The following is a 20,782-nucleotide window of genomic DNA, read 5'->3' on the forward strand; positions in this document are numbered from 1 at the left end:
GTACCCAGTGCATGTATAAATAAATAAATCTTAAATAAATAAATAAATAAAATAAAAAAAATTGAGACCCTGTAAGATGAAGGATCAGTTTATGGGACAGAGTCTAAATGGAGGGCTCGGGGCTGCAGGCTGGGACCCTCTAGGGCCTGACATGCTCCCCCTTTATGTTAAGAACCCTAAAGTCCACTTAGAGAGTCATTAAGAGCCTCACCCAGGACCACTCAACACCTCATCATGTCTTGGGCTGTGGACACCCCTTCTGCAGTGACAGGCCCTGGGCAGGAAGTGCCCCTGGCACCGTCAGCGAAACTCTATGATGGAGGGCAGAGGCCAGGCCTGCAAGTGCACGTCAGACCCTGCCACACCATGACCAAGCATGTCCAGCGTGGCTAGTGTGACTTTTACCTAATTTGTCTTAACTTAGAATTGAATGAATGAAGGCGCCATCTTCATCAAGTGACGCTGAGATCTCTTCAGTCAAGCTGGGATCTGCCTCTGAAACTGGCATCTACACACACCTTCCCATCACTCAGCCCAGCCTCCCCGCTCTTGTGGGGCCCCCCCCTCAGATCTCTTCAGAGCTTTCTGGCTAATGGGCCCTTGGGGGCAGCACCCCGGGCTGTGGGCTCTGCCTGTCTCCAGGAGCCCCTGGACCCCTGGATCTTGTAGCATGACGCCCTGGAGCATCTCAAATTATTCTCAAGAAAAAAAGGCTGCGGAATGAATCCCATATTCTCAGAAGTAATTTTGACATTCTTAGGTTTTAAATATAACCCGTGATGAGGGGTTATTATAATTGCAAAAATGCCTGAATTCACAAACTGCAATCACAAGAAGATATAAAACTTTTATCTTTGGGGGCAGAGAAACAATCCACTTAAAGGAATGAGTTGCCAGAAGCTTCCCCCACGAGACACCGAATAACTGTTATTGCCCAAATTAAGCTCAAAAGTGCATTTGGGACTTAGGCTTCCTCTTTCCCATTAGCATTTTTTTTAAAAAGATTTATTTATTTATACAAGCACTGGGTACAGTCAGAAGCGTGGGAGGGTGAAAGAATTCACCAGAGCCAGAGCGGGGAACAGAACAGGCAGAAGGACCGAAGTACACTGCTGAGGGGAGCAGCAGGCGGCAGGAGAGGTCTGCACGCCATGTGGGACCCTCCTCTGGTGGCCGGGGAGCAGCTGGGGATCGAACCGGCGCTGCAGAGGCTGCGGGCAGCTTCGCAACCCAGGGCTCAAATGCTGCGCCACCAGGGAGGCCCTCCCATTAGCATTTTTTTTTTTTTTTTTTTTTATAGAGGCATGCTTTATTTATTTGTTTGCTGGTTTGTTTGTTTTGTTTATACATGCACTGGGTACAGTCAGAAGCGCGGGAGGGTGAGAGAATTCACCAGAGCCAGAGCGGGGAGCAGAGCAGGCAGAAGGACCGAAGTACACTGCTGAGGGGAGCAGCGGGCGGCAGGAGGGGTCTGCGCACCATGTGGGACCCTCCTCCGGTGGCCGGGGAGCAGCCGGGGATCGAACCGGCGCCGCAGAGGCCGCGGGCAGCTTCGCAACCCAGCGCTCAACCGCTGCGCCACCAGGGAGGCCCCCCTCCCATTAGCATTTTAAGGTCCAAATGAGACGTCCAGATTTCTCTGGAAATGGGGGACCAGGGGATTCCATGGAGAGGCATAATTCTGGGAACTGTAAAGGAGGAGGAGATACGAGGGGCCCCACTATGTATCCTGCCCTGATGTTTAGGTGCACCCATTCTCTCTGCATCTTCCAGGACCCGGTACCCCCGACTATTTCCCACTCATGAAATGGAGCTGACTGTTTCTATAGGGGCACAGCTCTGGTGCCCACTTCTTTTTTTTTTAAAGATTTATTTATTTATGCATACAAGAACCGGGGCACAGGCCAGATGTGCAGGAGGGTGAGAGGATTCAACAGAGACAGAGCGGGGAACAGAACAGGCAGACTGACTGACACATTGCTGAGGGGAGCAGTGGGCAAGGCAGGAGAGGTCTGCCGCGCCATGTGGGTATCTCCCTGGCTGGCAGGGTATTGAGCCCGCGCTGCAGAGGCTGCGGACAGCTTCACAGCACTGTGCTCAACCACCTGCGCCACCAGAGAGGCCCTGATACCCACTTTTGCACATCAAATGGTGGTGGCTCAGGGAGGCAGGGCTTTCTGCTGGCCCAGGAGAGGATGCCCCTCCTGCCTGGTCCACACCCAAACCCTAGCACAGCATCTTGAAAGTCTTGACAGTCACATGGTGCCTCCATCCAGACCCAGCCTCTGCCCTTTCCCAAGTGGGACCTGCAGAGGCATCTGGGGATGCAAGTGGGCAGTTTGGGAGTCACTTACGTCATTGAACACTTTATCGAGTTCCTTGGGGTCCATGATAAAGTTGGGGTAACCTATCATGTTGTAGATTGCATCCGCCTGGACAGGAGAGACAGAGGACAGTGAGTACCAGGTGATGCCCTCAGGATGTGCGTCCTCCTACCTCAGGGCTTTCACACAGCCTTTCTGGAAAGATTCCCCTCCTATCTAACTGTGACTGATACTTTGGATCTGCCTTAAGTGTCACTGTGCAAGGGCAGCCTCCTCTGGTCACTACCCACTGGCATCATCAGCTCCTTTGCTCCCTGTTCGAGGCTGCGCATGCCCTTCTACTCACACTGGCTTGGTCTCACGTGGCCACTAATGCAGCCACGTGCTCACGGCTGTCCCTCCATCCTGAGTCCAGCCTGAGAGCCGCACAGCACTGTGCTGAGCTCAGGGGACAGAGGCAGCATCTCCTCCATCCGCACTCCTGTACCTGTTCCTGCTGCCACCCCCTTCAGGCCCCTGGCGAGCCTCACCTTTTCCTTGGCTGATTTCCGAGTGTCTTCATCCATCCACTTCAGGCTGCTCAGGCTCTCCTCAAATGCCTTCTTGATCTCCAGGATTATCTCGCTGGCCTGAGAAGGCAGGTGCAGAGGCAGTGAGGCCTGGGCACGGGGCTTGCCTACACGCCACGGCCCCCACGCACAAGGAGGCCGGCGGGCTGGAGAGTAAACTTGGCTTTGCTTCCAAGGCTCAGTTTCCAGATGCTGGGCTCGGGCAGTCAGAGCTGTGGTCCCCACTCCCAGCTCTTCTGAGCACCAGTACCCCGCAAGCCAGGGCTGGACTTCATGTACAGGGCTCCCTGGCTAACATGCTTAGGAAACGCGGGGTGAGTCTTTTCTTAGGGGGCCTCCCCACAGCCTGTGATGCAGAACATGTACTGTGGTTCTTCCCGAGAGTGCTAGAAGACATGGGCTTTCTCAGGTTTATTGAGCCACAGAATTTCTTTCTGGTGGGTTGAAAGCAGAAACCTAGAGCACGCAAACTCAGGAGCAGCTTCAGAGATGCTGGGCTCGGGCTGCCCTCCAGGGTGACTAGTCAGCCCTGGAGGTGGAGCTCCCGGAGCAGAAACTACAGAGGGCTGATGGCGACAGGCCCCAGCAGACCCCGCATAAGTCACTCATGGGTTTGTCACATAAGAGATTTGAGTCTCAGTTTGCTAACCTTTGGCTATGAATAATATGCATGAAAATACTATTAGTACTAAAACCCAACAATAATAGAACAGCTGCCCTGTGTTCAGTCTGGTGCCCCATATCCATAGCATCTCATTTGATCTCTCCCTGTGGCCCCCAAGTTACAGGTAAGGGGCGACTACTGCCCCAATCACCCAACCAGGAGGTGGTGAATCCAGGGCTGGAGGTGGGGCCTGGCTGCTCCTCTACCTGTCCAGGACAGACTGTCACCTGTGGGGTAAGCAATGTCACCCTGGACTCGGAGCTGCTCTGCCAGCCTTACCCTGCTCTGCACCCCCAGAAGGCGGAGACAGCGGGACACCCTTGCAGCTCTCGGGTGAGGCCTAATGATAGTCCAGACACAGTGCCCGGCGCCTGACAACAGCAGCTGTTACAAGTAACTGCCAGTATCCCAGGACCTGGGAGTAAAGCTGAGCCCTGGCCAACAGTTGGTCCAGAGCGTGGCCGCCACGTTGCGGGCGTGACACCATGGCCTGTGTTCAAGGGGGATGCACTTACAATGTTCTTGCTGTCCTCGGCAAAGGTCGCTTTGACAAACATGGGGCCCAGAGCAAAGCCCAGGTTGTTTTCTGTGTCACTCACGCAGAACTTCCAGCGAGGAAGACAGGTCTGAAAGACGAGTGAGAGCGGTTACGCCTCCCAGGCCTCCTCCCTCCCAGTCTCTGTCAAGCTGGGCTCACGTTTCCTTCCAGTACTTTAGGGATAACTTTCCTGACCCAGTGGCAGTTATTTTAGAGTCAAGAGGCCACAGACATCCCTGCCGCCTCCCGCACCGGGCGGCCACCAGGCTCTGCACCCACACTTTATAACTGGAATCCTGCTGAGAGGTCAGAATGAGCCTGCGGGGCAGGGTGACCAGCCCTCGGCAGACAAGGAAACACTCAGCCAGGCCGTCGCTGGCCTAGGGCCCCACAGAGAGTGAGCAGTGCTGTGACATGACGGGAACTCTGGCACGTTGGCCCCACAGCCCACACTCTCATCCCTGCTTGGGCCTACCTATATCCATCTGTGCCTGAGAACCGTGGGGTGTGACCTTGTCTACCTCCGAGCAGCAGGAAACCTTCCTTGGAGGCAGGACCCAGTTCAGTTAGAGTGTCCCAGGGGAGACCTGCCCCAGCAACACTCAGGACTTCAATGCTTCTGTCCGTCCAGGCTCTTGGCCTGGCCCAAGAGCCCTGAGGACACAGCCTCCCGGAGCTTGGCTCGGAGCCCCTGCGGCGTCCTGCCCGCTGCTCCTTCCCACCCAGGCAGCCTCTGCCACACACGGAAGACAGCCTGCTGCTGCAATTAAGTGACGTGGTTACAGCAGCATTAAGTGTGTGGTTACAGCAGCATTCCAGCTCAGATCTCCTGGCTTCAAGTCCTGGGCTCATCCTCTCTACTACACAATGGGATACTCCCCAGCTTTACAGACTAAAAGTATTTGCACAAATGGAGGTGTTCTCGAGGGTCCTGGGAGACGAGCTCAGGGATTTTCCCTTACAACAGATAAGCAGAGAGGTATAAAGACAAGGTGACATACCGGGACCTGCACCAAGGTGGATGGACCTGGCCTGGGCCTAGAAACACCATGGTGGGGGTTCACCCCACTGGCCCTGAGGAATCCAGGGGCCCTGACACAGAGCTGCCCCCTGCCCTGGCCTCCCTGTGCCCTGCCAGCTCCCAGCACCTGCTGAGCACCCTGCACTTTGAGCCGGGTCCAGGGAAGCGTGCTCCATCCACCCACCTACCCACTCATATGCCTACCTATCTACTAATCTATCTGCTTACACTGTGGTCAAACATACTAAGATTTACCATGGTAACCCCTTTAAGAGCACCCTTCAGCAGTACTGGGTGTAATCACATTGCTTTGCAACAAATGTCCAGAATTTATTCATCTTGCAAAGCTGAAACTCTGTATCCACTGACCAACATCTCCCCATTCCCCAGCCCCCAACCCCTCAGTCCCTATCAACTCAGCCTCAGGAAGCTGATTTTTAACTTTTGCTCCTGCAGAGCAGAGGCTGGGGTGCACAGTGTTTGGGGTACAGGTTGTAGAGTCTGAGGTGTGGGTTTTGAGCTCACTCTCCACTTTGGATCTGTGTTTTGAACAAGTCCCTTCCCCTCACGGAGCCTCAGTGTCCTCATCTGTAAAATGGGATGATGATAATAGTTCCTAATACACGCAGCGGTTGTAGGAACTCGGTGAGCCAACACCTATACAAGGTAAACACTGATGATATCTTTTAGAATTACGATCATTATTGCTTGTGAAGAGCTGAAAATGCAGAAGAGCTGTAGTCAGCCAGACTGGGACTGAATCTAAGTTTGGCTGCTTCTTGGCTGGGGGGCTTGGGAAAGCCTCCGTGTCCTCATCTGAACCTGGGTGGGTAAGCGATGGTGCAGGCCCGCCCCACACACCGCCTCTGTGATAGCGTCTGGGTCCTGACCATCTAGATCCTTCCTGTTTAAAGTTCCGGGAAGACCAGGCATTCCAGGGTCAGAGTCCACTTGTTGCCATGTGTCTGACCCCGGGGCTCATCCAGGGCTGCTCCCAAGTTGGTGTGGCAGGAAGGCGGGTCAGCTGGGCTGGGCAGACGCATCCTCTGCCACCCAAGGGGCTGGGCGGCTCAGATGGCTGGCTCCCTGGGGAGCCCTCTGGTCAGGAGCAGGGCTTGTTCACAGCCACCCTCCCCCTCAGTCCCTTTCCTGTCAAAGATGGTGTACACAGGATGGGAGAGAAAGGAGAGCTTTTTCCAGGGTGAACCCCAGGGCTGGAGGCAGGTGCCCACATCCTGCATTCTGTGCCAGTCCTTATCTGGTTCCCTGCTCCACCGGGCCTGGGAGGGGCTTTGAGGACAGGGAGCAGCTAGAGCCAGCACTGCTGTTCTCTGGGGGTTTGCTGGTCACTGTCCTGGGGTGTAGGGGAGAACAGGGTGTGCTGGGTGGGCTTGGCACCCCCGCCCCTCCCGCTCTGTAGCTGGTGCAGCTCCCAGCTGCCCCCAGAGCCCTGGTTCTGTGGGTGCACCTATCTTCTGCTCAGCTCACCTGGGCTCTGGGGGCACAGATCCATCTTGCATATTCCACCCTGGGCACGGGTGTCTGGCTGCGTGAATGGGAGCATACCCGCCACGTGCTTGGGGAGAAGGTGGAAGTGGCTGGCTCAGGAGCTTCCCACTGGTAGCAGGTTCCCTGGGGGAGGGTGGGGCAGGGACCTGGAGCCCTGGGGCCTCCGAATGAGCTCACCCTCATGGTGGGCAGACTTAGGGGTGGTGGAGGCCACTTGGTCTGGGGCCCGACGATGCCAGTGAACTCACCATGAGCCAGTTGCTGCTGTGCGTCTGTCATGCTTATGGGGAGGAAGTAGTATTATTGGGGGTGCCCTGTGCAAAAGGAGGAGGGTGACTGTGCCTGTCTCTCAGGGGATGTGAGACCTTGGACTGGCAATGAGCTAAATCGCTGACTCTTTGTAAAGAGTCCCCTGGAAGCTTCTGCCCCTCCCCAGATGGCTTAGGTCCCCTCCTGTGCATCGAGGGACACCAGGGTGACTCCCATAGAGGTCCCTGTGATTCTCAGCCTATCATGTACCCATCCTATGAGCTTCATGGCCCTGGATGGGGGTACCCTGGTCACAGCAGACCCCAAACCACGGCTTGGCACAGAACAGGTGCTCAGCAAGTGAATGTGAAAGCACAGGGACAGACTCACCTTCTTAGTCCCATACATGACTTCCATGAACTTCTCATCGGCATCCTGAAAGCGCTGATCGAGGAAGGAACTTGTCTTCCGCACCAGGTTCCAGATCATGTAGTTGTTCAGCAGGCTGGGGCAAGAACACCACACAGGCTCAGGAATGCCCGCAGCTTGTAGCTTGCAGCACGTTTTCTACTGACCTTGAGGGGTGCTTGGACCTTGCCTTCCCATCTCAGGCCCTTTCCTGGGCTGCCTTTGGGCCGGTTACTGCTCATCTAGGGGGATCCTGGGTGTCCTGGTGAAACCCTCTCTGGGCCTAATGTAATGACTTGTACACCACAAGTGCTCAGTACATGCTTGTTGCAGAGCAGTGGCAGCCTGGATGGTATACGGTACCGGGCTGGAATGGGGAGGGGGCTGCCCAGTGTGGAGGTGTCCTGGTCAGAAGATCAGAGGTGGGAAAGGGAGGCTAGAACAGGAGGGGCAGGAAGGGAGCTTTGGCAGCCAGGCCAGGGTCTCCATGGAGGAGAGTTCTCATTACCCCCACTCTGAGGCACAGAGAACTCTCTGTGGCTGTTGTTACTTTTACAAAGAAGTTGCCTGAGCACAAAGCAATGCCCACTGCAGTGACCATCTAGCATTAAATTGGAACCAATCTAAATGCGTGAGAATGGGGGAGGAGGTGAGTAAACAAGCATATGTATATTCCACGGAATACTATGCAGCCATGAAAAATGAGGTCTGCAGAGAGTTTGAGGTGACACGCAGAAAATGCTTATGATAAAGTTCAAGGGAAAATAGTCTAGATATCAAGTCATAATGATAGCAGAATAAGAACCATGTATTACAAAATCTACATCCCTTACACATAGACTTTCTATAAACATCCAATGAGATTGAAGGTAGTGTTTTGGGTAATTAAATTTTTTTCCCTATAGCTTTAAAAATTTCCCCAACAAATCTTTTAAACTTAAAAGCCTATCATAGGGCCTCCCCTGGTGGCACAGTGGGTTGTGAAGCTGCCTGCAGCCTCTGCAGCGCCGGTTCAATCCCCGGCCACCGGTGAGGGTCCCGCATGGCGCACAGACCTCTCCTGCCGCCCGCTGCTCCCCTCAGCAGTGTACTTCAGTCCTTCTGCCTGTTCTTCTCCCTGCTCTGGCTCTGGTGAATTCTCTCACTCTTCTGACTGTACCCAGTGCTTGTATAAATAAATAAATCAATCTTTTAAAAAAAAAAAAAAGCCTATCATTTATTAACTAAAAACATTAGCTAACATTTACTGGGTCGCATTCTGGGTCAGGCACTATGTTAAAATACAATACGTCACATGGATTATTTCACTCAGTTCTCACAACCACCTTATATGGCAGGTGCTATTTGTGCCTCCTTCTTTCACACGAGGAAGTGAACCTTAGTAAGAATAAGAAATTTGCCCAAGGCTACAAAGCTGATAGGAGGAGCTAGGATTTGAACCTGTGACCTGGGTGCCCTGCTGCCTCTCATAAAAAGCCAGCCCCATGGCCCATTTTCCTGTTAGTCTGTCATCCGCTGCCTCCACCTGTTCTGCCTGAGAGGAGGGCAGTAGTGTGTGATCCACTGGTATGTCTGCGAGAGACCAGTACCAGGGCCCTGGGGGGTCCCTTACCACTTGTCGGTGTTGTTGATGAGGGTGGAGACCTGGCCAAGGTACTCTTTGTCGTAGACAACAATGGGCTCGGACTCATTGATCTCCACTGGGTAGAAGATGGTGTTGAGGAAGGGCAACCAGTTGATGGCAGGGGCCAAGGTCTGGAAGGGAAGAGGACAGCGTGACCTGACAGGGCTGTGTCTCCCAGGCCCCAGTCTCCAGGGGTTTCTTCTGCCAAACGTGTCATCTTTTTTCCCATCCTTGCACTAGAGCTTGACACTGACGGTACCGCAGGTGTCTAAAGAGACATTAGTCAGAGATACTGTAGCTAGAACTCCAAGGAACCAAACAGCAAACTGTAACTTGAAATGGAACTAGGACAGACTAAGAACAAACACAGACAGCAGCAACAGCTACCCTTGGACAAGCCTTTCCTGCACCAGGATCTTTTGCAAATGACTCACATGTCTTCCCTCCACTGGACCTCATGACACCTAGCAGGCAGGGACTGCAATCTCCACCTTAGTGATGAAGAAACTAAGCCTCAGCCACGCCTATAATATACAAGTGTGTAAAACCTGCAGCTCAGTGTCTGGGGCCATTTTCCAGCTTTCTTACTGTATAATCTTGGGTAAATTGATTGCCTTGGGGTCTCAATGGAAAAGTGGGAATCATCATCGTAATGAATCCCACCTCATAGGGTTATGTATGAGGATGAAACAAGAGTTAGCTCTTGTTTATGCAACACTTGTCTCAGCAACATCAACAAGCTTCTATATACAATTGGTAAATTCTAGAGTGACGGCCATATGTGTAAATTGCTTTGGCGCGTGGGTGATTTTTCTCAGGCATGGGGTCTGGAATATCAAGGGTAAGATGATAACCTTCAGTAGGAAAGGAAAAGCTGAGAATGTATGTGGGTAAACAGTCCCACCATGGCCACTGTAATCTATCCAGGGTCGGGAAAAGGTGTGCCTGGGAGACGTCAGCCCAGTGAGCCTGCCCTGCAGTGGGATGAGCTAAGCAAGGAAGGAGACCTGGATTGGAGTCACCACCAAGAGTCAGCTCTGGGACCTCAAGCTATTGTGCGACCTTTCTCTAAAATGAGGGGCTTGGGCCTCCCCTGGTGGCGCAGGCGGTTGAGCATCGCGCTGTGAAGCTGTCTGCAGCCTCTGCAGCGCTGGTTTGATACTGGCTGGCTGGCGAGGGTCCCACATGGTGCGGCAGACCTCTCCTGTCGCGCCCGCAGCTCCCCTCAGCAGTGTATTTCATCAGTCTGCCTGTTCTGTTCCCCACTCTGTCTCTGGTGAATCCTCTCACCCTCCTGTGCATCTGGCCTGTACCCCAGTTCTAATATAAATAAATAAATCTTAAAAAATAAATAAAATAAAATGAGGGGCAACACCCTTTAATCCCCCATCCCCAAACTGCTGCTCTGCTCCTCCAGGGACCACTTGCTCAAAAATCTTGTTTCCTCTCTCCCTCGCTTTTCTGCTCAGGCAGATAGGTGCTGGGGCTCTGCCTTCACATTTCTGTGGGTATAGAACGTGCAGGTGTCCCTGTGACAAGGATGAACTGGGCTCAATGCTTACACCTCCCTGATGGCATAACCCGCTGACGGGGACGCCTGGGAAAACAGCCAAGTTTACAAAATGTCATTGTTTCTATAACTGATAAAAGCCTCAAAAACAGCAGGCAACTGGAACTGTCTAATCAGGACCCAGAGAGCAGGTGGTGACACATCCTACGACTGAGCACAAGCCTGTCCCTTTAGGAAGAGCAGGTGTTCTGTGCAGGTAAATTCCCACAGTCCCGAGATAATATGTATGATGAATTTTCACATTTTCAATCTTTACTGCTTCGGTGAACTAACTTAAACATGTGTGCCGGGGCCGTCTCCATGGAGATGGGCCAGAGGACACAGCTGGCCACCCAGTGGCCAGGAGGCTGCAGAGGAGGCAAAGATGGGGTTGCTGGTGCTCTTGGGCTTCCTCTGAGTAGAGACCTGGAAGCGGCGGAGGGGGCACAATTCCAAACAAGTTTTTGTGTGGCAAGTTCCTAGAAAGAAGTGGGGAACGTCCTCAGATCCCAGAGAGGCAAGACAAGGATGTCCGGTGCATGGTTCTGAACACAAACTCCCCCGGGAGCTGGACCAGAACCACTCAGTGGAGGCAGGAGCCTTTCCCTGAGTTCCAGGGAGTACGGGAAGAAAATCAAATTTCCAGACACCAGAAACAGCCAGACAGTCTGTCCCAGGGCAGAGTGAGTCAACTTGGTCTGTGCTGGGGACCTTGGCTGGCACACCAGTGACCAAGGGATAATGCTAGTGACGTTTTCACGATGAGTGCCAACTTGCCAAGTGGAATCTCAGTCTTTGCCTCCTGTCATCCCCACAGCCCAGTAGGCAGAGAGTTTCTCTAGGACACCAAGCCTCAGGGGTTCATAATGTCTTAAACGTTGATACTGTTTTTTTATATATGTATGCCCATTTCTCCTGGGAGACACTCCAGGCTTTTCAGCCTGTTTTCAAAGGACCCTAACTTAGTGAAGACCCTGGTCCTCACCAGGCCCAGGTCTCCTGTGGCCTGGTTCCAGCACAGAGCAGGGGTGAATGAACACACAAAGCCCCACTTCACGAGCGGGGAAACCAAGGTTCAGAGAGGCAAGTTAGGGGACTTGTCCATGGTCACGCAGGTCACAGTGGGGCTGGGCTGGAGCAGCCTCTGACCCCAAGCCCAGGGCCCACATGCCTCCACGCTGCTGCTGACGCTGCTAAAGTCTTCCCCAGCCTGGCAGTTGTGCAGCTGGAGAGAGGAGCTTTTCCTGCTGGGAAGGGTGCAGCAAAAGTGACAGGAGAGGACGCCTGGCTGGGGCTGATGTGCTCAGGGGCACTGTGCCTTCCTGGCAACTGTGGGGTGCTGAGGGACTACTGGGCCCCCCCTGGGGCTGAGAACAGGGCAGCTGGAGCAAAGCAAACCATACTGCACAAATAGCATTTCCCTCGACCTCATGGTTCCGGGGAGAAAAAACAGTGCCAGATGGAGCCCATCACAGGCTGCTGATGTCCACAACAACCCGCCTAGCACCACTCTCCCTGATGCCAACATCTCTGGGGACCTAATGGGCTGTGACACACAGAAGGAGCCAGGCTCTCTTGAAGCACATCAAGAGCAAGGACCCAAGGTGGCCCTGTAGACTCCTGATGGGCAGAGGAATTGAGGGAGATAAAGGCTAGGGGTCTTGGTGTTCCTCCTGCAAGGAGAGGAGGAGGTGAGCCCAGCTCTGCCAGGCAGGACTGGGTTGGGCAGAAGGCAGAGAAGAAGGGAGGAACCATTTTGATGGAGCCCCAACACTGGGGGCCTGGACATGCTCCCCAGAGGGGGAGTAAGGTCCAGCCAAGTATTCTCAGGCAATGGCAGGAAACAGGAAGATTGGTTGAGCCCACTTGGCTGATTCCTCTGCAAACCTGGGGGTCTGGGGTAAGGCAGGACTGCAGCACCGGAGGAAGTTGGAAGGAGGACAGGGCAGGGTACCTGCTCACCACCCGTGACTCCCAGGCAGCCACCAGGGGGCAGCCTTGGGCTGAGGCTGACCTACAGAGGGGACTTTCTCTATGGGCTATTCCTGGCACAGAGGGCACCCAACCCTGTGCCACTAGGAGGTCACAGGGGGACATGGGCAAGAGCAGAGCTTCAGTAAGTCCAGTGTGCAGCTCCCCAGTCACGTAGGCGCCCAAGGCCTTGAACATACCCCGGAACCTCCCGGCTTGGGAAAGGGAGAAGAGAGGACAGAACCCACCCCTTGTTTATTGTTTGCTGTACCCCAGGCTCCATGAGCTTGGTGCTCGAGAGATGAGCAAAGCTCGATCAAGGTGAGTCTCCCCGGGAAAAGCTGTCACAGAAAAGCAGCCTGGCGTAGCGCAAGAGATGAGCTGTGTGGACTTCAGCAGCTAACTTGACCTCTCTGAGCCTGTTTTTCCACCTGTGCACCGGGGATGACGATCACACCTGCTTCACAGGGTGGTGCTGAGGGTCTGATGGGTTGGGTTTAGAGCTTGTGGCCCCTCACCCTCTGCCCTGCAGCCCTGTGGCTGTCCCAGCCTTGGCGGGTTACCTGTAGCTCGGCTGCTGTCACTTTGTGGTAGATGAGCTCCTCATCCCGGCGCTTCTCCTGGGGGATGGTGATGTTGGCCAGCGCCGTCTCGAAGTCCAGGATCTGCTGCATCTGGGGCCGGATGGCGTCCTCGTCCCCCCCGCCCAGCAGCTTCCCCAGCTGGACCATGTAGTTCAGGTATCCTGTCAGCACCTGTGGGGCCAGCACCCCAAACTCTTAGGAGCTGCAGCCCATCACTACCCCCATCACTACTGGCTTTAGCCCAGGACAGGGAGTGGAGGCTTCACCCAGGAGACACCCTGGAAACCAGCAGCAAGAATGATTCCAATGCCATCTCTCTGGGGACTCCCAGCAGCCCTCGGGGTAAAGCCCACACGTCCCATGTGGCTTGGTCCCTGCTATCCCCCCTGGCTGTTTGACATATGAAAGCCATTAGTGGGGATCCTGGCACCATGAGGCAGGCTGTGTCTTCACCACTGTCTCCAGACAACTAGGTACTTAGTAGATGCTTGCTCAATACAAGCAGGTGGAATAAGGAAAGAACAGACAGTGAACTTCAGCAAGGCCCCCTGGCCCCCGAGCATCAGGGGTGGCAGCCAGGGAGAGATGGGCATGGACTTTCAGGGATCTGGATGTGAATTTCAGCCTCATCGCTTACTGGCTGTGCAAGCTCCATAGGGGCCACTCCGTATCTCTGAAACTTATTCCCTCCTCTGTAAAAGGCAAGGAAAAGCCACAGCCATGGGACAGATCCGGTGAGTTCAGAGACATCCAGTCTCTGCAGGGTTATTGGGTCTGGGGGGGCAGAAGTGATGGATATAAAAGGCTGAGCACCCACAAACAGTGTGGCCGTTATCACTGTCTTGCTTTAGAAAGGGCACCAACAACACCTGTCCCCTGCCCACTGCACCCACGATGCCTAATTGTGGGAAGCCTGGAGGTGTCCCCATGCCAGGGACTGCCTGTAACCCATAGGTAAGGAACACGTGTTTTTCAAAGACCTGCACAGGGGGACACAGGGAGAGGTGGGATGTTGTGGGGAGTAGGCCGGGTGGTGGTGTGGGAGTCATTCTCTCTGGAAAGGTGAACTCACCTTCTCATTTTCAGTTTTGTTCAGATAATAGTCTCTTGAGGGTAAGCCCAGGCCAGACTGGTCCACCTGGAGAGAAAGGAGGGTGTGAGGGGGACTCACCTGCCCACTAGCCTCTGCCCCTGTCCCCCCCCCCCGCCCCGGACACTGTGCAGCCAGTGGAGGGTCCCAACAGAAGCACGAGCTGGTAGCTGAGGCAGCCCCTGTGACGGGCCCACTGTGTTCCTGTCCAGCCTGGGGACAGCACAGGGACTCAAGCCCCCTGACCAGGATAGAATCATCCTCCTCTTCACATCTCCTGGCCTCGGGAAGGACCTGTGTCATCAAACGCTTCCTCAGGTGATGCAGTGGTTAAGTCATTCCCAAGCTGTGTGACCTTAGTTAAGTTACTAAACCTTTCTGACTCTCAGGTTCTTCATCTGGAAATAAGGAACTTCCTAACCTGGGATTCAGGAGAGTACCAGAAAAGGGCTTGCTGAGAGCCAGGCAGGTAGGGGTCAGAAACACCACCAGAGCCTATGACGACACCCTGACATACCTAGAGATAGTTCATTTGCTTAATTAGGAAAGTTCAGCTCAGACAGGTTGAGGCATTTGCCTGAGGTCACAGTGAGGGAGTAGCAGAGACAGGTGGAAATGCAGCCCTCACGCCCTCCGCCTGGGCTTCTCACTCCTGCATCTGGAGTGGGCGGGCCAGTGCTGGGACTCCCCTGGGTGTGGTGGGTGCAAAGCCAAGCCAAGCAGAGCCACAAAGGCTGAGGCTGAGGTGGAGAGGTCGCTCCAGCTATGCCTGGCAGCTGACTCCCTCACTGTGTGACCTCAGGCAAATGCCTCAACCTGTCGCTCTGGGGGGTCCACAGTGACCCATCAAAACCCAGCAGAGTCATCTGTGAACCCAGGGAGGGCAGTCTGCTCTTTTACAACTTCTTGCCTCCAAACATGTCACGGTTGGCGACTTCCAGAAACAACCCAGGCTCAGAATCCAGAAGCCTGGCCTGCCAAGTGCCCCCGCACCTCCCCCACCCCCGCCCCAGCACTGGCTAAACTCAAAATGCTGTGGCTCTTGCCCTTCCCTCTTCCTGGTTCCAGGCCAGCTCACCTGGATCACGTTGCTGTTGGAGTTCTTAGAATCGGCGCTGACGTAGACGGAGAAGAATGGTGAGGTGCGGTAGTGCGAGGTGACCACCTGCAGGGTGTCCTGGAAGTTGTCCTTGTCCCAGGGGCCTGTGATGTTCCAGCCCCCGAGCTGTGAGGTGGGAGAGGAAATGGGAAAGTGATGATGTGGCAAGGAGGCCTGGGGTGAATCTGGCCTTTGCTGACTTGCTCTGTGACCCTGGGGCCTCCAGGGCCAACGAAAGGATGGTCTTTCTTTAGTGGGCATCTGACCAGTGAACTGGAGGTCCCCGGTGGAGCAAACACTTCTCCCAGACAGTGAGCCACGAGTCCACATGGGGCTGCTCCCTGGGGGCTGGGGCCGGGGCTGGGAGCGAGACCCCTGCACACTCCACTTTATTAATATTCATTAATACTGAATCATGTGAGTGCCGTTGCTGTGAAACATGAATTCAACTGTGTGTATGGGAAGGAAAGGCTCCATATGGGCTACTACAGTCCTCAGGTCTGGGATCTTATTTAATCTCCTCCATCTTACCCAGCTGTGCACATGCAGGCATGTAGGCCTGTGTCAGGGAGGAGAAACTGGGAAGCCCCCTGTGCCCTCAGTCCTCACCCTGCCTCAATGTGTGCCCCAAGCAGAGCTTGGGGGCGGGGCCTCCAGGGAGGCGGGGGGGGGGGGCGTGGGATGGGCAGTCAGTAAACATCCACAGCCACCCTTGGGGGCCCCATCGGACTCCATCCAAGGTTGCCTGGAGGCACCAGGAAGAATGACTTCTCCTCTGTAGCAGGAACGGGAGTCCAGGGTGCAGGGTGCGTGTCCTCCCTAGGACTCGACTTTCTGTGGGTCCTTCTGGAACACACATATCCCGACTCACACACAAACATGGAAATGGCAGCAGCAACTCAGAGAAACATTTTCCCTGTAAATATGGCCACTGTCCCACGCACAGATGTAGAGACAGACACCACAGGCGTGACAGACATCCACAACAGACGCTGATATGCAGACACAGGAGAGGCTTCTGGTGGCCTCCTGCTGGGGGCCCAGCGCACAGGGAGGGGGACAGAGTCCCACAGGCACCCTGGCATAAAGGATTGGGACGCTGCTTGCAGGGTGGGGCAGGGGTAGAAAATGGCCGCCAGGTCAAGTGTAAATCTGAGGAAGACACCTGGCCCCACTGAGTAATTCATAACGTAAATTCAGAATGAACGGGCTTTTAAAGCTTAGGCCAGGGCCTCCCTGGTGGCGCAAGGGGTTAGGCACAGCACTGTGAAGCTGTCCACAGCCTCTGCAGCACGAGTTCAATCCCCGGTCGGCCAGGGAGCAACCCACATGGTGCAGACCTCTCCTGTCTCACCCGCTGCTCCCCTCAGCAGTGTGTTTCAGTCGCTCCGCCTGTTCTGCTCCCCACTCTGTCTCTGGTGAATCCTTTCACCACCTGCACCTCTGGCCTGCACCCCAGTTCTTATTGCATAATAAATAAATCTTTTTAAAAATAAAAAAAAAAATAAAGCTCAGGCTAACTCCAACCGTTATCACAAGAGCAGTTGTCTGGGATCTCAAACCAAGACTGGTCTTTGTGGCACACGGATGGACACACACACACAGACACACACACACAGACACACACACACACGGACACACACACACACGGACGGACACACACGGCAGGCTTTACAATCCAGCTGCAGGAGCTGGGGTCAGGGGGCAGGAGGAGAGCCAGGGGGTGTCCACCTGGGGATCTCACCTTCTCAATCAGCTCCATCAGGGGCTTGGCCTTGAGCTCCTCAATCCTGGTTTCATTCATACACGCACGGTAGTAAACTTGAGCCTTCCTTTCTGCCTCACTCACACTGGCCGTAGAATTTTCTGGAATGAGTAGAGATGGCAGAGCTGCAATGTACCCCCCTTTGCTCCCTGGGTGGCCTTGGGTGAGTCCACAGAGCAGGGCACTCTCAGCCGTAAACAGAGCAAGGCTATGTGGGCAGCAGTGAGATGCTCATTCACTGGGGCCCTTGTCTGCCCTGGCAGAGTTGGGGCAAAGTGGCCAACCACTTCATGTTAGCTGACCCACAAATAAGAGGAGGCCATGTCTCTCCCCTTTGAGGTTCAGATTCTCAGACTATCCCTGGGTTGGCAGAAGGGATGGCCCAGGGGACACACATGGCCTAAACGCCCTTCCAGGGTTAACACCCGCTGTGAGCCAGGGCCTTGTTTCTGTGACATTGGCTCCCTGCTCGCCAGGTGTTCAGAAGGAAAACACAAGAACCAACAGCTTCCCAGACATTGGATGCAGCGTCTTACCATCCCCTGGCTCCGGCCATGACCCTGAAATGCCAGGCCTGCGTTGGAGGAGTGTGCTCTGTGTGCTCCCACCACGAGAGGGCTGGCTCCTCCCTTCCCCACGGCCCCAAGGCCACAGAGATAGGAGACCAGGGGCAGCTGGCTGCTGAGTGTCCTGGCACCTGGGCACACCCCCACAACCCCCAGGAAGGGGAGGAAAGCCTCTCTACCGAGCCGCTGCCCCAGATGGGGTCAAACTTCCCTCTTTCAAGCTCCACATCCTGGGAGTCAAGTCCACTGGCTTTCCCACAAATGTTTATTAAGGTCATGTGGTTCGGGGACTGTTAGACTGGGCGTGGTAGAGGCAGTCAACATGAGACTGCCCGCAGCCTGTGGGTGAGACAGAGCCCAAAGATCATTACGAAGGCGGATGATAACACACTGGAGCAGAGGCCATGAGGAGAAAGCCCAGGAGGCCTTGAGGGAGGATGCAGGACCTGGGGAACCCTCGCCTGAGCTCTGGGATGCAGGAGACGAGGTAGAGCAGGGAACGACAGGAGAGTGGGCCCTGTCAGGAGTGAGTGAGTGAGTGAGTAGTGAATGGAGTGTTCTGGGACCTCTATGGAGAAAGACACCCATCACTTCACCCGAAGGGAGGAGGCTTGGTTTCGTATTAGGAGGTTTTGTGTTGTGCTGATGTCTGTGAAGAAGGTTCCCCGGGGGCAGGGAGAGGAGCCCATGGGGAGGCTGCCAGGGTGGAGCCAGGGCTGCACTTGGAGAAGGTGGCACTTGCAGTAGAAGGGAAGTAACGTGGCAGCCCAGGGCCAGACAACAGGACTCCCAAATGCCTGGGTACTTTCCTCCCAGGAACCTGAATTCCAGAAACTCCTTCAGTCACTTCCCTGCAGGCCCAGAATGGGAAGAGAGCATGTCATTTAATCGACGTGCTTCTTCCTCTGGGAGTTTTTATTGGAACATGCGCTCCCATGTCACTCCCCAGGAGGAAACAATGCCCAGGCTAACAGAATGGCGACGGGGCGGGGGTGCTCCAGGAAGGGGGGCTGCTGGGAATTCTTGTCCCTCCCTCCCCAGGCTGCAGTGAGAACACTTGGGCAGGAGCGTGTGGGCCTCAACTCCTCAGCAGGCAGGCCCACTGTTTGTTTTAGATCAAACCCCAGCCTGTCTTAGGTCTCAGGAGCCCCGCCCTGGGAGGGGAAGTGGGGCGCTGATAAAGGAGGCGCCTCCTGCAGGAGAACAAAAATAATGATGAGACCATTGCCCTGGTCTGGTGCCAACCGCAGGCCAGACCCTGCACTGAGGTCTCCGCATCACACACGGCCCCATGATGGACAGCAGCATAACACATTATCAAGAAGGAAAACAAGGCTCAGGGAGACGAGGGACTAGCCGGGGAGGCAGAGCGAACACGCTGCAGGCTGGGATTCGGGCCCAGGCATCCTGAAGCTCCCTCTGGGTGGCTGCGGCTGTGTGTGTGCATCTTATCAGAAGAGTTTCCATAAGTGGGTGTTAACAGCATCACACCCAATTTATGGGCAAGAGGTTGGGTAACCTGTGCAGGTCACCCAAGAGGCCGGGGCCACGACAGGAGTCTGAGCTCTCTCTGTTTTCCCCTCCTTTGTTGCAGGTTGGCTCAGAAAACCAGCTGCCCCCAGGGAGCCCTGGACACCCTCTCACCCTTGGGTGATCCATCCATCCATATAAACATTCTCTAAACATGAAAGATGGACCTAATGCTGTAGACGCCAAACTAGACAGAAATTGTCTCAGAGGCTGATCTGGTCCCTAAAGCTCCAGTATGCACAGGGAGATGGAAACTAAATCAGACATTAAATACTGGAAAAACAGGGCCTCCCTGATGGTGCAGGGGTTAAAGTCTCGGGGTTATCAAGCTATTGCCAGCCACTGTGGCATGAGTTTGATCCCCAGCCAGGGAGCTACCCACATGGCGCAGCAGACCTCTCCTGTTTCGCCTGCTGCTCCCCTCAGCAGTGTAGCTGCCTGTAGACACAGGCAGTAGATCTGCCTGTTCTGTTCCCTACTCTGTCTCTGGTGAATCCTCTCACCCCCCGCACCTCTGGCCTATACCCCAGTTCTTGTATGCATAAATAAAAACAAATCTTTAAAAAAATAAATATTGGAAAAACAAAAACTCTAAGTGATGACACAGGTGACAAGATTAATCACAAGATTAATCACCAAACCACTGACATGGACACACAGGACGCCACCTGGAGGGACTCTTTGTATTTCTCAGGGACACGGGCTCTGGGGGGAGGGGAGGGAGAGACAGCTACATTTTCTTTACAGAATCAGCCTTGTTCAAGTTGCTACAACAGGCAGGCGTTCATCTTCTGCAGGCAGGCTCTTCCATAAAATACAGTGAAGTGAGTATGATGGGCACACAGAATGCAACTATGCTCAAGCCTGGAGGGCAGCCCTCTGGCAGCCACGGAAGGCACAGAGAGGGGGCGGGGCGGGGCGGGGAGCTGTCTGAGAAGAGCCTGCAGAACTGGGAGCTGATGCAGTGGGTGTTGCAGACGGCAGAGTCTCTGCTAAAAGCACCAGCTAGAAAGCCTAGGATGAGGCGCAGCCTAAGGCATGATGGTTCCGGTTCTATCCTTTCCCTGATGAAGTACAGCCCCCGTGTTGTGTCCCCAAGGCCTAGGAGGGCAGCCCAGTCATCTGTGGCAGCTCAAGTCACCCCTCCAGTGGGCTACAAGGACATACCTTGTTCAAAACATATCAACACAGATCTGCCTGGATTTCCTCTGAGGGGCCCAGAGTGAGTTCACTGTGCAGAGAAGGGGCGTCTTGCCTGAGGTTACCGGGAAGCTGATGGTAATTGCTGTGCTGCTGGTCAGCTGACACATCCCCAACGGCGCTCTGCGTGTTCCTCCTCCTCCCTGCACCTAGAGCAGCGCACCCCAGCATGGACGGTCCAGGCACCCCTGCGTGATCCAATCCCCGGAAGCTCTAGCTCCTGCTGGCTGAACCCCCTGTCTTGGGGAAGTTGAATCCAGCCTGGCCTTTAGCCCAAGAATGCACTGGCCCACACTCCTGCATTTTTTGTCACCTACTCACCTGCCCCTTGCCCCTGCAGGGGTTTTCCAGGTAGCAAGGCCCACAGGAGAGGGACCTTTCCCTGACCTGTCCCCAGGCGTAAGCCTGGGGGAAGGGGTTCCAGGATGGGCTCCTGGGGAAGCTCTTGGTCATTATGACCTGAGGGTGACCCCAGTCACTGTGTCCATCAGGCCGAGCCAGGTCTCGCCCAGCCTGGCCTGG

At 54.7% G+C, this 20,782-nt stretch overlaps 1 protein-coding gene across 4 annotated transcripts in view; it reads right to left on the reverse strand.

The window, feature by feature from the left end:
* The window catches only part of ECE1 (endothelin converting enzyme 1), a 95,174-nt gene that overhangs the window by 10,946 nt on the left and 63,446 nt on the right, over window positions 1-20,782 (reverse strand). For all 4 annotated transcript variants that reach the window (XM_054691479.1, XM_054691477.1, XM_037499568.2 and 1 more), the window contains 9 exons: window positions 16,944-17,065; window positions 15,179-15,325; window positions 14,083-14,148; window positions 12,990-13,181; window positions 8,895-9,037; window positions 7,265-7,379; window positions 4,073-4,183; window positions 2,855-2,953; window positions 2,355-2,432 (listed from right to left, as the gene is read on the reverse strand). In XM_054691479.1, the coding sequence (XP_054547454.1) occupies window positions 2,355-2,432; window positions 2,855-2,953; window positions 4,073-4,183; window positions 7,265-7,379; window positions 8,895-9,037; window positions 12,990-13,181; window positions 14,083-14,148; window positions 15,179-15,325; window positions 16,944-17,065 (1,073 nt within the window). The remainder of the gene's footprint in view (window positions 1-2,354; window positions 2,433-2,854; window positions 2,954-4,072; window positions 4,184-7,264; window positions 7,380-8,894; window positions 9,038-12,989; window positions 13,182-14,082; window positions 14,149-15,178; window positions 15,326-16,943; window positions 17,066-20,782) is intronic.

Source organism: Talpa occidentalis, unplaced genomic scaffold, assembly GCF_014898055.3.
Source record: "Talpa occidentalis isolate TD23 unplaced genomic scaffold, MPIMG_talOcc4v2.1 talOcc4.9, whole genome shotgun sequence".
In the NCBI taxonomy this organism is placed as follows: Eukaryota; Metazoa; Chordata; class Mammalia; order Eulipotyphla; family Talpidae; genus Talpa; species Talpa occidentalis.